General features: G+C 42.7%; 1 protein-coding gene and 1 long non-coding RNA gene across 2 annotated transcripts in view; one reads left to right on the top strand and one right to left on the bottom strand.

Annotated features, from left to right (window-relative positions):
• Positions 1-16: 16 nt before the first annotated feature.
• Positions 17-22766, top strand: LOC309525148. The gene is made up of 4 exons (XR_014216063.1): positions 17-118; positions 14139-14225; positions 18708-18822; positions 22534-22766. It is a non-coding gene; the product is annotated as an uncharacterized lncRNA (long non-coding RNA).
• The window catches only part of PMS1 (PMS1 homolog 1, mismatch repair system component), a 50190-nt gene continuing 32137 nt past the window's right edge, over positions 5702-23754 (bottom strand). The window contains exons 6-13 of the mRNA XM_082236829.1: positions 22200-22316; positions 20575-20697; positions 19030-19173; positions 17940-18802; positions 16480-16938; positions 14708-14838; positions 7493-7644; positions 5702-5998 (exon numbers count right to left, since the gene is read on the bottom strand). Of these exons, the coding sequence (XP_082092955.1) occupies positions 5840-5998; positions 7493-7644; positions 14708-14838; positions 16480-16938; positions 17940-18802; positions 19030-19173; positions 20575-20697; positions 22200-22316 (2148 nt within the window). The 3' untranslated portion in view covers positions 5702-5839. The remainder of the gene's footprint in view (positions 5999-7492; positions 7645-14707; positions 14839-16479; positions 16939-17939; positions 18803-19029; positions 19174-20574; positions 20698-22199; positions 22317-23754) is intronic.

The following is a 23754-nucleotide window of genomic DNA, read 5'->3' as shown; positions in this document are numbered from 1 at the left end:
CAAGCTGGGACCAAGAGCTCGTTTCGAATGGAGGCAACGTTCTGCGGCCGTTGGAATGGCGGTTGGAGTCACAACAGAAGGAAGGGGGGGGGAGGTGTGAGAGAGCGAGAGATCTTAGGTGCAGTGGCGTAGCGTGGGGGGTGCAGGGGGGGCCGGCCGCACCGGGCGCAACATCTGGGGTTTAGGGTTAGGGGGCGCAAATCCACGGGTTAGGGGGCGCAAATTACTTGCCTTGCCCCGGGTGCTGACAACCCACGCTACGCCACTGCTTCGGTGTGTGGATGGGATGGGGGGGTGACACCTGCGTGCATATTTTCCAACATTTATCCCGTGAAAATAGGGACATCCTATTTCATCATCACCACCACCATCTTATTATTGTTATTATTTGTTAAAATCATCTTTATTTGATTTTACAAATATAAAGTTATAACAATCCAAATGCATTTCCATATCTAGAGGTTACTCTGAATCTCTGGACTCCTCCCCCCCCCCCTTTCATGGGTCCTATTGTCAACATTTTCAACGGCATATTACTGCATAATCCGTATTTTGTATTTGACCATATTGTCCATGGTAACGTCATTTTATTATTTATACCCCATCCGTTTGACTGGGTTGCCCCAGCCATTCTGGGCGGCTTCCAACATACATAAGGAAGTAGGTTTTTGGGGTGTAAATATGGGTGTCGGGCAGGAATTTTGCCTAAATGTCTGGGAAATTTGGATGGATGGATGGAAAAAACAGCAGAAAGCGCTCCAAAAGCTTAAAATCACTATTTTGGGGTTAGTTATGCCCAAAAAAGCTCAACAATTTTGGGTTTATTTCTAAAACTTTGGGGGTTTTCTAAAAGAAAGCTCGACAATCTTGGCGGTTTCCTTAAAAAAGCTCAACAACTTTGCATGTGGTGTCACGAATTTTACTTTTGAAATATGGGAACCCTAAAAAACATAATAAAACATTAAACGTTTTAAAAAACTTCCCTATATGGGGCTGCCTTCTACAGGTTGTATAGTTACTTATCTCCTTGGCTCCATACCAACATTTCTTCGATGAAACTAGGGACTTCCTATTCCGTAATCATCATCATCTTTATATCCCACCCATCTGACTAGATTGCCCCAGCCACTCCGGGTGGCTTCCAAAATAAATAAAAACATAATAAAACATTAAACTTCCCTATACAGGGCTGCCTTCAGGTGTTTTCTAAAGACTGTATAGTTACTTATCTCCCTGACTCTGGGGTCACATAACTCCATACCCTCCAACATTTCTCCAATGAAAATAGGGGCATCTTAAGGAAAGTGGGATATTCTGGGTTCAAATCAGAGACCGGCCGGATTTCTGTAAATCTGGGACAGTCCCTGGAAAATAGGTACACTTGGGGGTCTCTGTGACCTCGTATGTTTGCAGAATTTAGCCAGAGGGAAGCCCCACCAGCTTTGCTGGCGCTTTGAGGGAGGACAAAAAATTGCCCCCACCCCAAATCCTTATTTTCACAATATTTCCTTTTGGTACAGTTGCTTTTTTTAATGGATCTTGTCAACAGGCTCGTTGAAACTTCACATTATTACAAAAACAGAAGTAGTAGTATAAAAAAATTCCTTCCTGTAGCACCTTAAAGACCAACTAAGTTAGTTCTTGGTATCTAACAAACACATACCAAGAACTAACTTAGTTGGTCTTTAAGGTGCTACAAGAAGGAATTTTTTTATTTTGACTATGGCAGACCAACACGGCTACCTATCTGTAACTAGAAGTAGTAGTAGTTGTTTTGCACTCATCTAGAAGGAAAACTCTCATCCTAAACCTTCACTGCTTTGCAGCTCTACTCATACATTAGAAGGCTTTGGAAATAAACCCCCAAGGGAAAATCCAGACCTGCTGCCTTGCAGGACATATCTTTAGGCAGGAAGAACCAGCTGCACAAATGTAGAGCATGCAACTTTTAATCTCAGGGTTGTGGGTTCAAGCCCCACGTTGGGCAGAAGATTCATTCATTGCAGGGAGTTGGACTTGATGATCCTCATGGTCACTTCCAAGTCTACAATTCCACAATTCTATGAAATATAAGACAGGGCCATCTGGCTTCCAGTAGTATGTGTGAAAAGGATCTAGGAGTCTTAGTAGACAAGCTTAATATGAGTCAACAGCAGGCTTCCTCAACCTCAGCCCTCCAGATGTTTTTGGCCTACAACTCCCATGATTCCTAGCTAGCAGGACCAGTGGTCAGGGATGATGGGAATTGTAGTCTCAAAACATCCGGAGGGCCAAGGTTGAGGAAGCCTGGTCAACAGTGTGATGCAGCAGCAAAAAAAAAAAGCTAATGCTATTCTAGGCTGCATCAACAGAAGTATAGTGTCAAGATCAAGGGAAGTCATAGTACCGCTCTGTTCCGCCTTGGTAAAACCACACCTGTCGCAGTGTCCAGTTCTGCACACCACAGTTTAAGGATATTGATAAGCTGGAACATGCGCAGAGGAGAGCAACCAAGAAAATCAAGGGTCTTGGAACCAAGCTTCATAGAGAAACAATTGAGGGAGTTGGGAATGTTTAGCTTGCTCTAGAGGCTAAGACCCGAACCAATGGATTCAAGTTACAAGGAAGGAAATTCTGACTCAACATCAGGATGAACTTTCTGACAGTAAGAGCTGCTCAACTGTGAAACAGATTCCCATGACAGGCAGTGGACTCTCCTACCTTGGAGGTTTCTAAGCAGAGATTGGATGGCTGTCATGGATGCTTTAGTTGACTGTTATGTACTGAGTTGAATAGGATCCAAAAGGCAGCAGTCTGATTGGTCCTAGAACAATAGGATCCAAAATGCAGCAGTCTGATTGGTCCTAGAACAATAGGATCCAAAAGGCAGCAGTCTGATTGGTCCTAGAACAATAGGATTCAGAATGCAGCAGTCTGATTGGTCCTAGAACAATGCAGCAGTATGATTGGTCTGTAGGAGCCACCCAATCCAGCTCCAGATGAAAGTGAATCCACAACCTGATTGGCCTACAGGAGAATTCCGGAATTAGCCTATCACGTGCAGCCCATTGTGTAAATAATGTATATAAAGCACACATTCTGGGGGAACTTCCATTCCTCCTCACCACTATGAGCTGAATAAAGAGCATGAAATCCACTCTCGACTCCGAGTATATTTCATTGACATTCCTACATGACCCACAAGGTCCCTTACAATTCTAGAATGCTATGATCCCTTCAAGACAGGTGCATTTAAATTTGTGCAGCCCATATGAGGAACTCAAATTGCAACATGAATGTGGCTGTAATAAAAAAAAGTAAACGTCTCTTAGGGAGAAGGCCCCCACTGAACACAGGCTGCAAAAACAGGCACAGAATTGCACTGCCAAACAGCAAATGAAGAATTTTTGATTGAGTTTCATCTATCACACATACCCATCAGAGTCCAACCAGGAGAAAACCTCAGTGTAGCTAAACATGTGATAACCGCAGCCATTATCACATGCACAGACGACAGCTTCATTAATAGTTCATGGGGGTTAAAGGCATGCAGAAAAGAAACAGCCAAGGCACATTGAGTAGATATCCCCATCTCTCTGGTGTATACAGCAGGAGATGACCCAACTGTTTTGTAAAGACTTAGATTTTTAGTTAGGATGTTCTACACATTCCGCAACACAGATCCAAGATACTTCTAATAAACCAATGTCCCCTAACGCATGTGAACCACTACCATGTTCACAATCATGTGGTTAAAGACTAGCAGAACAGACTTCCTTTTTTTAAGCTCAGTTGGTATGTGGTGCCAATAATGCTAAGGTTGCAGGTTTGATTCCCGTATGGGATAGCTGCATATTCCTGCAACGCAGTGGGTTGGACTAGATGATCCTCAGGGTCCCTTCCAACTCTACAATTCTATGATTCTAACAAACACCCAAGGATAGAGAACTGCAGATCCTCTACTCAAGCAAGCCTAAAAAGGTAAAGGTAAAGGTACCCCTGCCCGAACGGGCCAGTCTTGCCAGACTCTGGGGTTTGTGCGCCCATCTCACATCTATTGGCCGGGGGCCAGCGCTGTCCGAAGACACTTCCGGGTCACGTGGCCAGTGTGACAAGCTGCATCTGGCGAGCCAGAGCCGCACACGGAACGCCGTTTACCTTCCCGCTGGTAAGCGGTACCTATTTATCTACTTGCCCCCGGGGGTGCTTTCGAACTGCTAGGTTGGCAGGCACTGGGACCGAGCAGCGGGAGCGCACCCCGCCGCGGGGATTCGAACCGCCGACCTTTCGATCGGCAAGCCCTAGGCGCTGAGGCTTTAGCCCACAGCGCCACCCGCGTCCCCAAGCAAGCCTAGCCTGTGGCAATAACCAAAAAACCTATCTTTCAAATGTGGCCCAGAATGTCATATCAAGATTCTGAAGTTATGGAAAAGGCAGTGAAATCTGATTATGTTTGGTGTGTCTCATGCAGACCTAGATTACTGCGGAACTGATTAGCGACATAAAAATCTTTTGCAACATAATGACTGCAATGACTACTTTGCCATTGTTCACAAATCAGCTTCATTTGATTGCTAATGTGCATTTCTCAGATGGCTGTATTTTTCTCTTTTAAAAAAAGGCTGTATTTTCTTAAAAACAGCCACATGCTGCAATGTTAGTTCACTACTCTAATTTGAAATATTAAAACTGGATCTTGTGAACCTTATGCTGAGTGCAACAGTCCACAGATTAATTTTTCAAAGTGCTACACTAGTGAAGACTCACTAAGAACTATGCATTAGGTAAAAAGGTAAAGGACCCCTGGACGGTTAAGTCCAGTCAAAGACGACTACGGGGTTGAGCTTCAGGCCAAGGAAGCTGGCGTTTGTCCACAGACAGCTTTCCGGGTCATGTAGCCAGCATGACTAAACCGCTTCTGGCGCAAAGGAACACTGTTGATGGAAACCAGAGCGCATGTAAACACCATTTACCTTCTGGCCGCAGTGCTGCCTGTTTATCTACTTGCACTGGCATGCTTTTGAACTGCTAGGTTGGCAGGAGCTTGGGCAGAGCAACAGGAGCTCACCCCATCATGGGGATTCAAACCGCCGACCTTCTGATCAGCAAATCCAAGAGGCTCAGTGGTTTAGACCACACTGTGACAACAGATGGCACTGTGGAGTCTCATTTTTGCCAAGCGGGTTTCTCATGCAAGGTTTACAATGCATTTAACTGAAACACTTCTTTGATGTGTCTAGATCCAACTCAGGTTTCATGTTTGAATATACATCTGAATATTATCTGTAGAGCTCCTAATTCAGCAAAACAATCCCCAAGCAGAAGCAGATTCTGCACATGCTTCAGTGGCTTTGAGTAATAGCCATCTCATAAATGTTGAGAAATTAGAATATGAAATAACACAAGAGAAATACAAATTTTTATTTGGATGTATCCACATATTGTTCACTTGTAGAAAATGCATCTGTAAATAGAGCCATACACTTCAACCCTGAGTATCCATTTAGTTTAGTGGAGACAAATCAGAATTAAACATTATATTCCATTTTCTTCTTGCTGTGAGCAGTCTTCTTTTGTACTATTTTATTATGAACTACAAACATGTCCAGTAGAAAAATAATGTAAAAATAGTTATTTGGAAATCAATTTCCATCAGCTGATCTTACACTTTCAGAATGTGGTTTGTCCTTCAGTATATTTTCTGAGAAACAATGAATTATTCGAAAACAGCACTCTTCCACTTCATAGAGATCAAAACACAAGACAGTTACAAATAATTTCTTAATAAATTATGCAAAAAAAGGAGTTTTGTTTGTAATCGTGTGAAATGTGACTGCAGGACGAGGTTTTTCCTTGCTAGTTACTCTGGAATATTTGTTAAATAATGAAGAAATGGACGTCCATGAACACAGCCTTTATGTTGATTTCCAAGTTGTGTCTCCATTTTGTGGATGGTGTCTTGTACATCTTCCTTGGATATATACAAAGGTAGCTGCCGACACAGTCTTACTGCTTCTCCCTATGGGAACAAAAATGTTTACATTTAGACATTAACCTGAGGCTACAATAAAATCCAATAAATTATATAACTTCTCCATTGAACATTTTTTACTACTATACTTTTTCATAGAAAATCATATTCCAATCTTCTTTGGCCAAGCAACTGAATTAGGTATCTTTGGTTTTTCCCAAATCTAATCTATGAAAGAAGAAATTTTGCAAACAAAATGTGGGGCAGCTCCCAAGCAACAGTTAACCATCATAAGAAGGGCTTAAGGAGTGGCTCATTCTTAACCACATTCTTTTTCCCCCCTTTTTGCTGCGGAAATAAGATCAGGCTGTTATTCAGAAACAAGCTCAGTGAGGCTTACTTTAGAACAAATTTGCCCTGCAGTCCAGCTTCCCAAATCCCAATGTGTAAGTAGGTTACTCTTCTGTGTGGAAAAGATCCTGCCATAAATTGAAGTACAGATTCGGATAGGTGACCTACAGATATACTGCAGCTAAATTATTCTACTCAGAAGTTGCCATTGAAGGAAAGAGGAAGGAATGGAATTTGATACATGGGCTGGCTCAAATTAAGAAAGGGACCTTTCTTCACTCTCCTCCCTTCCTTTAGCTCATATATTCCACATTCTGGAGTACCAAATGGCTCAGGGCAGTGGCTCCAAAACTTTCTCCTCCACAGAACCTTTGAAAATTGCTGTCTGCCACAACTACATGAATAGCTTTTTAGAAGTTGATACCAGATGGGTTTTCCCAGTAGTGATGTATGGAAGTGAGAGCTGGACCATAAAGAAGGCTGATCGCCGAAGAATTGATGCTTTTGAATTATGGTGCTGGAGGAGACTCTTGAGAGTCCCATGGACTGCAAGAAGATCAAACCTCTCCATTCTGAAGGAAATCAGTCCTGAGTGCTCACTGGAAGGACAGATCCTGAAGCTGAGGCTCCCAATACTTTGGCCACCTCATGAGAAGAGAAGACTCCCTGGAAAAGACCCTGATGTTGGGAAAGATGGAGGGCACAAGGAGAAGGGGACGAGAGAGGACGAGATGGTTGGACAGTGTTCTCGAAGCTACCAGCAGGAGCTTGCCAAACTGTGGGAGGCAGTGGAAGACAGGGGTGCCTGGCGTGCTCTGGTCCATGGGGTCACGAAGAGTCGGACACGACTAAACAACAACCACCAGATGGGTGGTGGAGGAAAGCGATCTGGACTGGGGCACAGGAGTAGAGCTTTAAACACTCTGACCGCTTGTGCGTTTCAGATCAGGAAACCCAAATCTGCAACCTGCATTGGAAGAAGGGCACCCATTTGTGCCAATGGAACCTTTTATTGTAATGCAAATAACAGTCATCCAGGCCTGATCTGTATTGTGATTGCGTCTGGTATTAATTTCTCCTTTTAGGTAGCAATGCTTTACATTTAAGCATCAAGCTGTATCTTTTGATAGGACAGTGGCATTAAAAGCAGCATGCTAAAGAAGAGCTTGCAAACCATAAAGCAATACTTACCTCCAGGTAGTTCATGACTTTAAGAGGTCGACACTCATGAACTTCTTTTGCATTGCAATCTACCACAGCACTCAGAATTTCTTTCAGATCAGGTATCCCATAGTACGGCAGACAGTTTGCCATTCCTTCTATTTCCAGCTTATTTCCCATAGCTGAAACACCAAATAGTAAACAAATGAATAAACTGAACGCAATGATACCTGGAGTTACCGAGTGTGTTTTAAATACTGTTTTGATTTACACAACAAAATATTCACACTGAAAATTGTTGTTGCAATCCTAGACACGCTGGGGGCTAAGCTCATCGGGACTTACTTTTGAGTAAACATGCATAAACATGCATACAACACAAACTGTGCTGTAAAGTTGCAATTATAGATCCCCAGAGCTACACATTTTAAATTTTCTTAAAATGAAGAACACAACTTAAAATATTTCATTATTAGTTACTTGCATGGTGAGTGTGCTTCAGTTTATTCAAGTTCAACTTTGGAAAGCATTGGCTAAATGCTTATTTAAATTTTTGTTAGTATTTCAATGTTTGAAACAAAGCTTTAATTCTATACAGTGGTACCTCGGGTTAAGTACTTAATTCGTTCTGAAGGTCCATTCTTAACCTGAAACTGTTCTTAACCTGAAGCACCACTTTAGCTAATGGGGCCTCCTGCTGCTGCTGCACTACCAGAGCACGATTTCTGTTCTCATCCTGAAGTAAAGTTCTTAACCCGAGGTACTATTTCTGGGTTAGCGGAGTCTATAACCTGAAGCGTATGTAACTTGAGGTACCACTGTGTGTGTGTGTGTGTGTGTGTGTGTGTGTGAGAGAGAGAGAGAGAGAGAGAGAGAGAGAGAGATGCTTGATGCCTATTTTGAAAATTCCCCCCTCCCGACATTTGGTCTCTAAAGTCTAATCTGCTAACAACATGGGTTTCGTTTTTGCTTTATTTATTTGCCAACCTCTCTAATAAAAGAGTCATAGGTTCTCAAGGTAACATAAATCCCATTATGTTCAAAATGGTCCCAATTATCATTTTTTAAAAAAACTAACACATCTACCATATAAGCCTAAAGTCTGCCAAATCCCAACCACACCTTCAACATTTAACAGCTTGTACAGTTCTGCAGTCTAAAATGTGTAAAACACATGAATACATTTTATCTAAAAACTTCCCTAATTCTCAAAATGCTCAAGTACTGAACTTTATAACCTTCCAGATCCTGTGCTAAGTTCAGATCACAATTAAACCTTCAATCTCTTAATGCCAGTACTTTTACAAGTGTGTGTGTGTGTATAGATAGATAGATAGATAGATAGATAGATAGATAGATAGATAAGAATCACATAGGGTAGAGCAAAAAGATAGTTTTCATAATGGAGAGAATAAAGCTGTTGGGATCCCCACAATTATTTATACTAAGGCTGATACGATCAATAACATATCTGGGATGAACAGGGAGGTAGCAACCAGGCAACAGAATTACAAGCTTGACCCAATGTACACAACTGCAAAGCAGGAAAATCTATACAGTGGTACCTCAGGTTACATATGCTTCAGGTTACAGACTCCGCTAACCCAGAAACAGTACCTCAGGTTAAGAACTTTGCTTCAGGATGAAAACAGAAATTGCGCGTCGTTAGCACGGTACAGTGGGAGGCCCCATAAGCTAAAGTGGTGCTTCAGGTTAAGAACAGTTTCAGGTTAAGAACGGACCTCCGGAACGAATTAAGTTCTTAACCCGAGGTACCACTGTACTGGGATGCGGGTGGCGCTGTGGGTAAAACCTCAGTGCCTAGGACTTGCTGATCGCAAGGTCGGCGGTTCGAATCCCCGCAGCGGGGTGAGCTCCCGTCGTTCGGTCCCAGCTCCTGCCCACCTGGCAGTTCGAAAGCACCCCTAAGTGCAAGTAGATAAATAGGTACGGCTTTATAGCGGGAAGGTAAACGGCGTTTCCGTGTGCGGCGCTGGTCCTGGCTCGCCAGATGCCGCTTAGTCACGCTGGCCACGTGACCCGGAAGTGTCTCCGGACAGCGCTGGCTCCCGGCCTCTTGAGCAAGATGAGCGCGCAACCCTAGAGTCGGACACAACTGGCCCGTACGGGCAGGGGTACCTTTACCTTTTTACCACTGTACTAATTTATCCAGCCAAGAGCTAAAAAGAGTTCTGCAGATTGGGGAAATGGTAGGTGTGGGGAGGAGAATCCCCTCCCCTTCACCGGCACTACTTGACTACATATTGTAGCTTACAGATTGAGGTTGAATCCTGACAAGACAGAAGTACTGTTTTTGGGGGACAGGGAGCGGGTTGGTGTAGGGGATTCCCTGGTCTTGAATGGGGTAACTGTGCCCCTGAAGGACCAGGTGCGCAGCCTGGGAGTCATTTTGGACTCACAGCTGTCCATGGAGGCGCAGGTTAACTCTGTGTCCAGGGCAGCTGTCTACCAGCTCCACCTGGTACGCAGGCTAAGGACCCTCCTGCCCGCGAACTGTCTCGCCAGAGTGGTGCATGCTCTAGTTATCTCACACTTGGACTACTGCAACGCGCTCTACGTGGGGCTACCTTTGAAGGTGACCCAGAAACTGCAATTAATCCAGAATGCGGCAGCTAGACCGGTGACTGGGAGTGGCCGCCGGGACCACATAACACCGGTTCTGAGAGATCTGCATTGGCTCCCAGTACGTTTCCAAGCACGATTCAAAGTGTTGGTGCTGACCTTTAAAGCCCTAAACGGCCTCGGTCCTGTATACCTGAAGGAGCGTCTCCACCCCCATCGTTCAGCCCGGACACTGAGGTCCAGCTCCGAGGGCCTTCTGGCGGTTCCCTCATTGCGAGAAGTGAGGCTACAGGGAACCAGACAGAGGGCCTTCTCGGTAGTGGCGCCCGCCCTGTGGAACGCCCTCCCATCAGATGTCAAAGAGATAAATAATTACCTGACATTCAGAAGACATCTTAAGGCAGCCCTGTTCAGGGAAGTTTTTAATATGTAACGCTGTACTGTTTTTAACACTGATTGGGAGCCGCCCAGAGTGGCTGGGGAAACTCAGCCAGATGGGCGGGGTATAAATAATAAATTATTATTATTGTTATTATAGTTCAAATGGTAGAGCATGAGACTCTTAATCCCAGGGACGTGGGTTCGAGCCTCAGATTGGGAGAAAGATTCCTGCGTTGTGGGGGCTTGGACTAGACGTGACCCCCTTCCAACTACAATTCTATGATTCTCTTATTTGGAGCAAAACGTACAGTGATCCCCCAAGTCTAGACATCTAAGCCAACGGTCACAGTTTTGTTTTTCTCACGTGCTGGCAGGGGAGCAAAGTAGTCTGGATCAGTGTGTACATAATAAACCCTGAATTATATCTCATCCTCCGATCAGCACTTCTGAGAGGGTAGCAGTCAGGAGACACCTCTGTCCACTGACTTCCACCATGGGAAAGTCTCCAGCTACAGATGAGTGAAGTGGAGGCAACCCTACTTGTGCCGGATTACCCCAAAAAGAGTATTATGGGAGTCAGGGAGATTATGGGTGTTGGGTCACCGACTGTCTGGAGCTGGCACAGCAAAAAACAAACAAGAAAGAACCGCCTTTCCACCTTACAGCTTCCTCTTCAGGAGGAAGGATTCTACAATCATTAAAGCTGTAATCCTATACCTACTTACCTGGCAGTAAGACAAACTGAACTTAATAGGTTTTGCTTTTGAGCAGGCACTGTTTTTTATTATTATTGTTATATAGCATTTAACAAAATTCCATATAGGTAAAGGACCCCTGACCATTAGGTCCAGTCATGGCCGACTCTGCGGTTGCAGCGCTCATCTCGCTTTATTGGCCAAGGGAGCAAGGCATACAGCTTCTGAGTCATGTGACCAGCATGACTAAGCCGCTTCTGGCGAACCAGAGCAGCGCATGGAAACGCCATTTACCTTCCCGCTGGAGCGGTACCTATTTATCTACTTGCACTTTGACGCGCTTTTGAACTGCTAGATTGGCAGGAGCAGGGACCGAGCAATGGGAGCTCACCCCGTCACGGGGAATCGAACCGCTGACCTTCTGATCGGCAAGTCCTAGGCTCTGTGGTTTAACCCACAGCGCCACCCGCCTCCCTAAAACTGCATATACATTAACATAATTTCCCCCCTTGGAGTGAGACAAGCGCCAGTAGATAAATTGTGCTCTATACCATATCCTGTTTTTCTGGGTATTAATCTTGGCACCCAAAAACAGGTTCCGCTCCCCAGAAGTACAAGATAGTATTGATCAGAAACTATAAACTTTGATGCAGGGATAGACATTTGGGAAGTCAAGTTAAAGAGTTTTAAATCAAACACAAACTGTGTTTCTACAGCAATACATGTAGTTGGGATTACAGAATATGCTAATTGGAGACTTATTTATAAACTGAATTTAAAATCAGTCTGCATTCACCAGACTTGTGGATGGTTAAGAAAGGAAAACACTCTTCTTGAAGAGAGTTGGTTTTTCATCAAGACACCGTTCCAAGGTTCTATCTTTCCCCCACCCTTTTTCTTTTTAAAGACCTATCCTTTGAGATGCCCATATGTTACGGCAGATCTGTCAGCAGTCCTCTACATACAAGGCTGAAATGGTAACACATGAAGCTATAGCGTTTCTCAAAACTCACAGCAAATCTTTGTTTGGACCTAGCGAATTACCAGCTTGGCATCATATTGCAATTAAAGCTCACTTCCCCCACAATACTGACCGAAACATCTTATTTGTACTTTAGCTGTTAAAACAATGAGTGGCTGTTAAAACATGAGTGGCTAATCTGAGGCACAAGCAGAAGGTCTTCAGCATGCCTGGTGTAAGAGCAGGACAGCCCAAAGACTTGGCTGTGACAATGTCCGGCCTGCACTCTGGACAATGCTACTCTTTCACCAGTTTAGCAGTCTAGGCAAAACCATACTAAGATGAGAGGAACTGAATATTATTGTACAGCAGTGAGGGGAAGAGCGGTTCAATAGTGGAACGGACTGTCATGGAAGGTGGTGGTCTCTCCTTCATTGGAGATTTTTAAGCAAAGGTTGGATGGCCATCTGTCCTGGATACTCTACTTGAGATACCTGAATAGCAGGAGGTTGGGTTAGATCAGGCATGGCCAAACTTGGCCCTCCAGCTGTTTTGGGACTACAACTCCCATCATCCCTAGCTAACAGGACCAGTGGTCAGGGATGGTGCAAATTGTAGTCCCCAAACAGCTGGAGGGCCAAGTTTAGCCATGCCTGGGTTAGATGAACCTTGGGGTACCTTCGAACTCTACAATTCTACGAGTGGTACAATCCATTTCTTGACTTTGTGAGGTAAGAAATACCTGTATACCTGAAGGAGCGTCTCCACACCCATCATTCAGCCCAGACACGGAGGTCCAGCTCTGAGGACCTCTTGACAGTTCCCTCCTTTGAGAAGTGAACTTAGTGGGAACCAGGCAGAGGGCATTCTCGATAGGGGCACCTTCCCTGTGGAATGCCCTCCCATCAGATGTCAAGGTGATAAAAAAAACTACACAAATTTTAGAAGACATCTGAAGACACCCCTGTATCAAGAAGTTTTTAATGTTTCATGTTTTATTTTGTGTTGAAAGCTACCCAGGGTGTCTGGGGCAACCCAGCCAGATGGGTGGGGTATAAATAATAGTATTATTATTATTATTATTATTATTATTATTATTATTATTATTATTATGAAAAAAGCTTGAAATGTGTAAACAAACAGAAATTACTTTTATTCACAAGCAAGGAAGTTTTTACACAGGAAACTAATCACACATGGCCTATGTGGGCCTTACTTATTAGAGACTAGCAAAATATGTCAACACATTTGTACCATTGGGAACGTAACATTATATTCTCTGAACATCTAAATGAGAGCATGAATTATGTGCTAAGCTCGGGTGTGCCACATGTCTCCTTCATACTGCATGACGCCTTCTTTTCTCCCTATTCTCTAATCCGCAGGATTACAGAGATGAATTTAAAAAGGAGGGCAGCAAAATTTCATGGAAAATGAGGGTTGTAGTCAATGCAAGCCCTTTTCAGAGTAGAACCACTGGAATTAATGGTTCTAAATTAGTCACGCATTAATTTCAATGGGTCTACTCTGAGTAGGAATAGCATAGAAAACAACCCTGAGAAATTAAATGATTTTGAGTGAATGAAGATGAGCAGGGCAAGGATTGCTGGTCAGTCACCCAAGAGACGTGCTGGTTTATTTCTTCAAGTCCTTGCAAACATTTGAAGACTCTGCTTAGAATCATAGAGTTGGAATAGACCACAAGGGCCATCGAGTCCAACCCCCTGCCCCCTGCTTCATGCTATGCATACCTCTGTGAACAGTGGAAATAATCCAATCAATATTAAGTACTTAAATATTAAGTACATTTTAGTATTTTAATTTTTCAATATTTCAATGTTGTATTTTAATCTTGTTTTTAAGTTGTATTCATTCAACTTGTTTTTATTATTGCTTGTTAGCCGCCCTGAGCCCGGCCTTGGCTGGGGAGGGTGGGGTATAAAAATTATTATTATTATTATTATTATTATTATTATTATTATTATTATTATTAAAATCAGTGCTTTTTCTCAGCCAGAGCATAGTTCCAGTACCTCTCTAATGGGTGTCATTGCAGGCCAGCGCTCCCCCTGCTCGCTTCTTGTCTTTATGTACTTCAGAGAAGCCCAAAATGAGCATTTCAAGTCAAAATGGAAGCTGGCTGGTATGTGAGTCTACACTATTTTAAAAAAATCTATGATTTGAATTAGCTACAAGCTGCTTGCGAGCTGTGATTGGTCAAGCTATGAGGCGGCACCAATTTGTATGTCCTCTTCAAGAGAGAGAGTCCATTCTTCCTCTTTAAAACTGGGCTCAGGGCAGAACATTTGTGGTATGAAACGTTACAGGATTTTCATAAGAAGCAACAGGACATGCACTGATTGCAAACGAAGGACTACGACAAGCCCAAAACATCTGCGGGTACAACTGGTTGCATATTACATTATAAGCAAAAAATCATAATGAATGCTCAGTAAAAGGGAAGTCTGGAGGGGCCCATAGTGGATAATAGGGGCTGTTTTTTTCTAGACACAAATGTGGTAATGAAACACAAGTATTGTTATATACAGTACTATGAAAAAGAGGCAAGCAAGTAATGAGAACTACAGGAGCTGAATTAAATCAAAATATGAAGCCACACCATACCTGGTATTATCTTTATCTTAAATCCGTTTGCTGTAAGTCTTGTATCTGACAAGTAGGATGACCCATCAAATCTTATGCTTTCCTTGGGCATATTGCAAAGAACTTCTTTATACCGCAAGTCACTAAAAAGACTGAAAATCAATCATTAATCACTTTTATGAGACAGAATCAAATTTTAATAGTGTCCCACAATCAAAGCACACACCAATGAAATTTTAGAACTGCTTTACAGTGGTACCTTGGGTTAAGTACTTAATTCGTTCCGGAGGTCCGTTCTTAACCTGAAACTGTTCTTAACCTGAAGCACCACTTTAGCTAATGGGGCCTCCTGCTGCTGCTGCACCGCCAGAGCATGATTTCTGTTCTCATCCTGAAGCAAAGTTCTTAACCCGAGGTACTATTTCTGGGTTAGCGGAGTCTGTAACCTGAAACGTATGTAACCTGAAACGTATGTAACCTGAGGTACCACTGTATTTCTGAGGATGCCAGCTCAGACAGCAACTACAAAAACATATACACTGTTAGAATACATCTTCCCAGCTATCCATTGTCCTGTGTTACCCCACAAGGAGAGAGCCACAGTAGCTGCTGTCCATTTTAAATCATTGCAGTTGCAATCTTAATTCTTCTAGTTAAGTGATGTAGGGAAAACCATCGAGACACTTTTATTTTTGCCAACTGAAGCACAGAAATCACCCCCCTAATATTAAAGATATTTAAATGCCGTCACATATAGTTGGGCCGAAGAGCAAAGGCCCACAGGAACAAAGGAAGTAACTGCACAGTTCTTTTCTCTCTGGCATCCAGTGTTTCCTGCTCTTTCCCCTCTCAACTTAAGGCAAGAAGAGACAATGCCAGAGAAAGCAAGGAAAGCAAAGGTTTCCTTGTTCCCTCTACTCAGTCAAAACATTATGGCGACCAGGCAACAGCAAGCCTTTCCTTGGAGAAGGCACAGCACAGCTAAAAGGTGATTCACAAAATGGTGGCCATATTGATGATGTAATATTTCATACCCCCACCACTGATATTTACTAAGACTGCCATATTTTGTTTGTATAGGTAGTAGGCTTTCAAAAAAATCACCAGGGCGCTTTTGGCATTCAAGGGTAAATAAAATCTGGTCTAACTCTTGGACTACATGTGTCTTGTACTGGCTGTCTGAACCAGTAGTCTCTGTAGGTATCGATACATATCTTATCCTTATCGAATCTCCTTAACTGAATTTGTTTGATACTGGAATATAATTATACCTCAATGCATACGACAATCATAGGGCCAATTCAGCTGTAATGTCAAGCTTTAATGTCCAGTACCCTGCCGTCTGTTATTTTCTGGCTTCAACATTGATTCCTATTGTGTCTGAAACACAGGACCATGGTTTGCTGTCAATTTACCAACCAGGGTCAAGCCATGGACTAAGGACCCTGATGAGGGAAACGGTATTAAACAACGGTTTCCTATTTCAAACATAACGGGGAAGAGACCAGGCTGGCAGTGTAGAAGCTGGTGAGTTTAATAAAACCACGGTTTGGGAAGCTTGGAATGTAATGTCCAAAATAGGCCACAGGCACATTTAGAACAAGCAAAATGAAGCTGGAGATCTTAGGATCTCTGTTAGATTGTAACTATATAAGCTGGGTCTATACTGGATTTGGGAGAGAATGCAGGAAGGTGGAATCACTTTTATTACACTTTTGTAAAATATAAAATAAAATGAATCATTTGCTTGTGGCCCTTTATATGATCTGCTTTTGAAATGGCTTTCGCCTTACCTATCAGTTAATATAATCGGGTTGTCCAGTTTCTGTATAGGAAGTTTATGGTTTTCAAGCAGTTTTTTAAACAGAAGGGCTTCTTCTACTCTGTACGGATTCAACATCATTATCTTTTTCTCAGAGGCAATTATCCACGCATCAGGAAAATTCGGAAGACGAATTAGGCAAGGATCATCCTTAACAGTCTCTTTCTGATTAAGCACATGAAGTTTATGTCTGAATGAATCCATAGAGAAGGGCACTTGAACAATTTTTATTGCTTTGCAACTATTTGGTTTCTCCTCCATTTGAGAATGAAAAAGTTTATCAAGTTTCTGTTGATTAATTAGACAGTCTTTAAGTTTGGACTTATGTTTTCTCTCTCTCTCCCTTGTTGATCTTTGTATACTCTGATCCGCAGCTTTTCTGCTCTGCTTGTTGTATCGCTCCAAGTCTCTTTCAGCCTTTTCTTCATATCTTAACAAAGAGGGGAAGAAGGGGGAAGAGAAGGAACATATGAAAAACTAGCAATGTTTCAGTCAGAGTCATTATATATCCACCTATAAAATATGTTTTCTCTCAAAATTAATTGTTGGAAGAAAAATAAATGTCATTCTCCCACGCTATTTTATCATCTTAGTTAATATCTTGTCTCTTATAAGTACCCCAATGTTCAGCAGCCAGTTCTGTTTGTAGTAAAGGTAAAGGTACCCCTGCCCAAACGGGCCAGTCTTGACAGACTCTGGGGTTTGTGCGCCCATCTCACTCAAGAGGCCGGGGGCCAGCGCTGTCCGGAGACACTTCCGGGTCACGTGGCCAGCGTGACAAAGCTGCATCTGGTGAGCCAGCGCAGCACACGGAACGCCGTTTACCTTCCCGCTGGTAAGCGGTACCTATTTATCTACTTGCACCCGGGGGTGCTTTCGAACTGCTAGGTTGGCAGGCGCTGGGACCGAGCAGCGGGAGCGCACCACGCCGCAGGGATTCGAACCGCCGACCTTTCGATCGGCAAGCCCTAGGCGCTGAGGCTTTTACCCACAACGCCACCCGCGTCCCTTCTGTTTGTAGTAGTGCTTATCAATTACTTTACTGATTTTATGTTTGTATTGTTTACCGCTACTAACCCGGAAAGTATTAACGCCAAATGCAAAATATGATATACAAACTATATGCACTGTATACAAGATTATGGGAATTTATGAGCTGTACAGGCATTAAGCTGTTTCATACAGATTTGTGAATACATTTAATGGAAAACTGAGGGACGGAGGCAGCAACACCTAAGTTTATAAATCAGCAAGCAGTAGATAATTAGAATTAAATTATCTATACAAGATGTTACACTTATCAAGCCAAAAGCATTTTCCATTCCGGTTTTGAAATCAATATGGATAAAACTTGTTTCTGAACATGAGTCACACACAGGATGGAAACTACTGTCCAGTTTTAGTGAGCAGATGTGAAGTTTGTAAACTTACTTCTTTTTCTCTTCTTCATTCAGTGTTTCCCACATTTCTTCCAATTTCAGCATTAGTTCTTCCATGCTCACTTTGGTATTTTCAGCTAACAATCGTGGGCGATGGTCTTGAGTAAAAAAGTCAAATGCTGACATGGCTTTCTTTATTATCCGATTTTTTATTATGTCATAGGCTGTAATCTGTCCCAGTTTATCATTTACCATGTTTGTTTTTTTCAGACTTTGAATGCTACTTCCCTCTTGAAATGTTTGTTGGGCATCATCATTTCTTCTCTCTTGAGGCCTTGAACATTCCATTTCAGGAACCAAAATCCGAACAGGTTCAATGTTCTCTCCTCTGGTATTCTTAAATGCATTCCCCAAACTCCATTTATCAGCAGTTACTTCAGAAAAGTCTTTCAGGGTTGTGGTTCTCTCTACTGCTTCCTGGAAATGGTCATTTCTCAAATCATCATCAAGGTCATTTTTAGAATTTGTGTCTGTTAAAGGATTGCCATCTAGGTTAAATATCACCTTAGACTTATTCTGTTGGTGCTCACACAAAGATCTATCAGACACAGCTGTCTCGCAGCCAGATAGTTCATTTTTGGTAGAAAATCCTACAGCTGAATTATTATACAACATTTGATTCTCCAAACAAACCTCTGTGGGTTTTTCCGTTCCACTATTTTGTGCATTACTCAATGAAATCAATTGAGTGTGTGAATCGATGTTCCTGGGTTCAGCTTCATTTACAGACACATTCATTTGTTCTGCTTCATTAACAAAGATGTCTCCTGACGAATCAGTTTCACAAGAAGCAGTCCCAGGTAGAGGTCCATAGAGTGAGGTCAAGACATTTTCAACAGCAAGACAGACAGACTCCTAAAGAAGAAAAATGGTAAGTACATTATTGTGATAAATAACTTATGCTAGCTAGCTACAGCATAATTAAGTCAATTGAAAACGGATTCTGCTCAGCTTATTTTTAAACTTAAAGTTTTGCATAGAAGCATTATTATTATTTTTAAATCTAAACACATTTTTAACTGTAATTGTAGCAAAACAACATTATTAGACTGCTCATTTATATATAAATGGACACGCTGTACCTTATTATGCAGAAACACTTGAGATTTATCTGGTGTTAAATTGACATCCACAGCAGATGGAGGAACAGCAATGTTGATAAAGAAAACAGGGTGTGAACGATTAGAATCCTTGTGTGACTTCAGGTTATAGTATTGTTGAACCAGCTAAAACCAAAAAGAATAGCATTTAAAATGTACTTTCCAATTAGAAATGCAATAAGAATGCAATACAAAACATTAATATGATATATACTTATCTTCTATGTGTGCAAGTAGCAACATTTTATGTGCATGCAGAGCATGAATTTTTCTATAACATCTTGCGGGGAGTCCCCCATTAATAGGAAGGAATTAGCTTTCAAAGAGTTGTGAATTTTTTGTAAAAAACCTTGTTACCAGAAATGTTGAAATGTTATTACCAGAAATATTGAAATGTAGGTATTGACCTACAATTTTTCATTAAGCATTGTAAATGGATGTGAGAGTCAATAAAATTGGCTCATTACTATTCTACACTTACAAGAGTTAACTAATGCACTAATTAATTGTCCACCAGTAGTCTCTTGGGCTTGTCGATCAGAAAGTCAACGGTTCGAATCCCTGCAACAGGGTGAGCTCCCGTTGCCTTGAACCCAGCTCCTGCCAACCTAGCAGTTTGAAAGCTCGCCAGTGCAAGTAGATAAATAAGTACTGGTGCGGCGGGAAGGTAAATGGCGTTTCCGTGCACTCTGGTTTCTGTCATGGTGTTCTGTTGCACCAGAAGTGGTTTAGTCCTGCTGGCCACATGACCCAGAAAGCTGTCTGTGGACAAACGCCAGCTCCCTTGGCCTGAAAGTGAGATGAGCGCCACAACCCCATAGTCGCCTCTGGCTGGACTTAACCGTCCAGGGGTCCTTTACAGTTATCTTATTAAGAAAGATTGCATCTCTCTCAATTTTATGATATATAAAAGGCAAAAATTCATGGCCAGGATCCAAAGAGCCATGCAACTAATTACACAAACTAGGACGCAGTGGTGCTGTGGTTTAAACCACTGAGCCTTGGGCTTGCCAATGAGAAGGTCGGGGGTTCAAATCCCCGCGACGAGGTGAGCTCCCATTGCTCAGTCGCAGCTCCTCCCAACCTAGCAGTTTGAAAGCACGTCAAAGTGCAAGTAGATAAGTAGGTACCGCTCCGGCAGGAAGGTAAACGGCGTTTCCGTGCACTGCCCTGGTTTCGCCAGAAGCGGCTTAGTCATGCTGGCCACATGACCCAGAAAAACTGTCTGCGGACAAATGTCGACTCCCACAGCCAGTAAAGCGAGATGAGCGCCACAACCCCAAAGTCGTTCACAACTAGACTTAACTGCCAGGGGTCCTTTACATTTAGAGTGGGATTTGGCATTGCCATCTCTAGCTCATACTAACCAACTCTGAAAGTGAAGGGAATTTCAAATGATGTGGCCTGCTTGACAAAATTAAAAACCCTGCTGGCGCAACCTAGCCACTGCGTGCAGCTAATGCAGCTCTTTGGAACCTGGCAAATATTTTATAATCTGCTGGGACAAGGAGCTGAGAAAAACCGTACCTTTAGAATTTCCTTCTGATGCACTGGTCGATTGTTTACAAAGATGAAACTCCTTTCTGCACTTGAATGACTTGTCAAACAACCATCTGAACTGGGCTTTGGAAGAAAGCCGCTGAGAAACACCTAGAATTGCAATTAAACTGGCCATTTAAAAACCACTGTTTCCCATGACAATCGGTTCACAAAAACTAGAAGGTTCGGATCAGAAAGAAGAAATGACTCCAGATTTTCATGGCATTTAGAAGTCTCCTGCTTCACTTTCCTTGAAATTAAATCAAGGCAGATGACGATGAATGAGATCAAGAGTTAGTGTGAGGCTGTTGACAGAGCACTAAATTTGGATGTTGAAAAGCCAAGTTCAAATCTCATCCAGGTTTGAAGGTCACCGGGTAACCCTAGATGTCATTCATAACCTCACCAGGTGGTTCTCACTCCCCTGGTCAGCACTTACCAGACATTGAAGTTAACCATGAATTCATCTCCAACTGAGATTTAATTCTGAACTAGGGTAGATTTCTGGAGTTAAGCCTGAATTTGAAAAGCTGCTGGAGGCTCGAAGCCCCCACAGCAGATCTTCTTGTCCTAAGGGCCTTCTACAGAAATGTTCTTTTGCCCCCCCCCCCAGCAATTTTTCCACTGCTCTGCCTAATGGGATGTTTTGAAGAACAGCCCTGCTAAGATAATTCAGGAAATAATCAAGTTCTTCTCAACTGAGGGAGGGAGGGACTCGGGAGGGAGGGACTCGGATAATTTCCAAGCTAATCCGAGGCAGGTGAGAGAGATCTCACCCACCTCCACTAATGTTAAAAAGAAGCAATGAAGAAACCTCAAAAGATACAGAGCAAACCAACCGCAAGCCAATCAGAATCACAAAAGCACTGCATGTGCAGCACTTAAGTATTTTTACATCCTTTTTATAGGAACAATATCTTTACCTCATTCCTAATTACAGTTACTTGGAAGGTAGCCATATTGATTTCATGTGACTGTACAGTGGCACCTTGGTTTTCGAATGTAATCCGTTCCGGAAGTCCATTCGAGTTCTGAAACGTTCGAAAACCGAAAACCCATTAGCCGACAGCTAGGCCTCAGGATCTTGCACTCAGTGGAAATCGCGTGGCATGTTCGACTTCTGAGGCGCGTTCAAAAACCGAAGCATTTACTTCCAGGTTTACAGCGTTCGAAAACTGAAATGTTTGTCAATGGAGACGTTCGAAAACCGAGGTACCCCTGTACTGTCATGGAAATCTAGTTAGGATTATAGCCTAAGAAGTGCGAACTTTGTTCCCCTTTAATGTGATGCTAGAAATTCACTGTGTGAACCAGTGACAAACAGGTAGACTCCAAAGCCATTCCTATGATATACCCATTGATAGTCCAAGCATAAAAAGTTCTTTAGATATCAACTACACCTTACTGAGAAAAGAAATTTAAAAATTAAGCGCGTTTTTTGTTGCTGAAACAAAACATATGCAGATGGAAAGGAATGGAATTTAGCACAACAGCAACCCAAAATATAAGCACGGTGCTCGATTTTATATCCTTATTTAAAAAGTGAAGAACTCATGCTGGTTGAACTGATGAAATAACAGGTGGGGGAAACATATAGATAATTAGAAACTTACCTCAGGATCTTCACTATGGTGTTGAAAAGGTACCATGCCGCTCATAACGGCAGTTCCCACTACTGCCATGAAAGCCATTTTGTGATCGGACACCCTGGTCTTCTGCCACATAACTGTCTGAAACAATATAGCATAGACTTCGTGTCAAAATTTTGACATTAGGTTTAGATTTATTCAACAGGGACATGACATGACCACAGATATTTGTGCGCAACACTACACTTGAAACAGTGCATTTAACATTCTGTTCCTAGACACCAATGTGAACCCATTATTTTCTTATGATATAGTATCTAATACGGAACACTTTCTTTCTTCTTTTGTACACAATGAGCTATGCTGAAGCAACTGGGCTGTCTATCCGAGTGCTGGGGGCATGACTGGCTGAGCTGCCTGTCTTCCAGATTGAGGATTTGGGCTTTATTTTTAACCACTGTGAAATATGAAAATGCAGGATTCTACCACTGATATCTGCTTCTTCACTCACAAAGCCCAACAACGCAATTAACAAACTTAAGGGAAAGTTGCAAAACAGGCTAATAAATAGGCTCACTGGTGCAGATGGGATACATGTATGTATGTAGAAAGTTATTGGTTATCTTTATAAAACCTTTCCCCCAAAAGTATAAAATAACTAAAGCAGCAATTAGCGAAGACGCAGGAGCATTAGAATCCATTCTTCCTTTAAGTGTTCATTATAATCCTAGGGAAGCGGGTGGTGCTGTGGTCTAAACCACTGAGCCTCTTGGGCTTGCTGATCAGAAGGTTGGCGGTTCGAATCCCTGTGATGGGGTGAGCTCCTGTTGCTCGGTCCCAGCTCCTCCCAGCCTAGCAGTCTGAAAGCATGCCAGTGCAAGTAGATAAACAGGTACCACTGTGGCAGGAAGGTAAATGGCGTTTCCATTCGTTCTGGTTTCTGTCACGGTGTCCCGTTGTGCCAGAAGTGGTTTAGTCATGCTGGCTACATGACCCGGAAAGCTGTCTGTGGACAAGCGCCAGCTCCCTCAGCCTGAAAGCGACATGAGTGCCACAACCCCATAGTCACTTTTGACTGGACTTAACCGTCCAGGGGTCCTTTACCTTTACCTCATTATAATCCTGTTCAAAATAGGCACTTTCCATCAAACTTTAAAATGCTCAATTAACCTACCGCTGCAGAGAGAACAGAAAACGGCCTTTATCTAGATCAGTGTTTCCCAACCTTTTTTGGGCAAAGGCACACTTGTTTCATGAAAAAAATCTCGAGGCACACCACCATGCCAGATGGGGAAAGGTCACTTTTTACTTATGTAAAAAATAAAATAAAAAAATAGTAACAGCATAGAAGGTAATGGTTAGGCTAGCATCCCTCTTCCAAATATGCTAGGTTTTTATTTGCAGGGACTGTTCTACATGGGAAAGCATTCAGCACTGTCATTCTCCCATCTGCCGTCTGAATTGGTACTATTCTGGGTCAACTTACTCTGCTGCATGTGTAGATGAAAATGGCACCAAGTGTGGGGGAGGGGGCAGAACAGGTTTCAGATACAGGATATTAAGCATACACGTACTTCAG

The sequence above is a fragment of the Podarcis vaucheri genome (assembly GCF_965113315.1).
Source record: "Podarcis vaucheri genome assembly, chromosome: 1".
Taxonomy (NCBI): domain Eukaryota; kingdom Metazoa; phylum Chordata; class Lepidosauria; order Squamata; family Lacertidae; genus Podarcis; species Podarcis vaucheri.
Note: the sequence above shows the minus strand (reverse complement) of the source record. Positions and strands in the feature narration are given on the sequence as shown.